General features: G+C 58.2%; 1 protein-coding gene across 1 annotated transcript in view; it reads left to right on the forward strand.

The window, feature by feature from the left end:
- SNRNP200 (small nuclear ribonucleoprotein U5 subunit 200) overlaps window positions 1–898 on the forward strand; it is a gene marked incomplete at its 5' end in the record, with an annotated part of 78,572 nt that overhangs the window by 52,293 nt on the left and 25,381 nt on the right. The window contains 1 exon segment of the mRNA XM_017739196.1: window positions 300–473. Coding sequence (XP_017594685.1) covers window positions 300–473 — 174 coding nt within the window.

Here is an 898-nt window from a genome sequence, read left to right on the forward strand (position 1 = left end):
CCATTCCCATCCCTATTCCCATCCCCATTCCCATCCCTTTGGCACCCATTCCCATCCCCATTCCCATCCCTATTCCCATCCCCATTCCCATCCCTTTGGCACCCATTCCCATCCCCATTCCCATCCCTATTCCCATCCCCATTCCCATCCCTTTGGCACCCATTCCCATCCCCATTCCCAATGCCACCCCCATAACCCCGACCCCGTCTCCCCACGGCTCAGCCTGGTCCCGCCTCCGCACCCCGTGCATCCTCCCGCCTCTGGAATTCAGGAATTCAGGAATTCTTTCCCCCTTGCAGCCTGCGAGACCCAGCTCCCCGTGTCCTTCCGGCACCTGATCCTGCCGGAGAAGTACCCTCCTCCCACGGAGCTGCTGGACCTGCAGCCGCTGCCGGTGTCGGCGCTGCGCAACAGCGCCTTCGAGGGCCTCTACCAGGACAAGTTCCCCTTCTTCAACCCCATCCAGACACAAGGTGAGCGTTCCCTCTCCTCATCCCAGCCGGATTTCCCGGGATTTGGCCGTTTTTGTAGGAATTTTGTGGGAAATGATTCCTCATTTTCCCGTTTCCGGCATCCGCGCGTTTTGGGTGTTTGGAATCGGGGTCTCTCTGTGGGTGGGGGTTGGGAATTGGGGTCTCTGCCACGTTCAGCAGCTCCTGGAAAAGTTGGGGATGTTCCCACTCCTCATCCCACCCGGATTTCCCGGGATTTGTCCGTTTTTGTAGGAATTTTGTGGGAAATGGTTCCTCATTTTCCCATTTCCGGGGTCCGAGTGTTCGGAATCGGGGTCTCTCTGTGGGAGGGGGTTGGGAATTGGGGTCTCTGCCACGTTCAGCAGCTCCTGGAAAAGTTGGGGATGTTCCTTCCCGTCATCCCAGCTGGATTTCCCGGGATTTGG

The sequence above is a fragment of the Corvus brachyrhynchos genome, unplaced genomic scaffold, assembly GCF_000691975.1.
Source record: "Corvus brachyrhynchos isolate BGI_N302 unplaced genomic scaffold, ASM69197v1 scaffold617, whole genome shotgun sequence".
Taxonomy (NCBI): Eukaryota; Metazoa; Chordata; class Aves; order Passeriformes; family Corvidae; genus Corvus; species Corvus brachyrhynchos.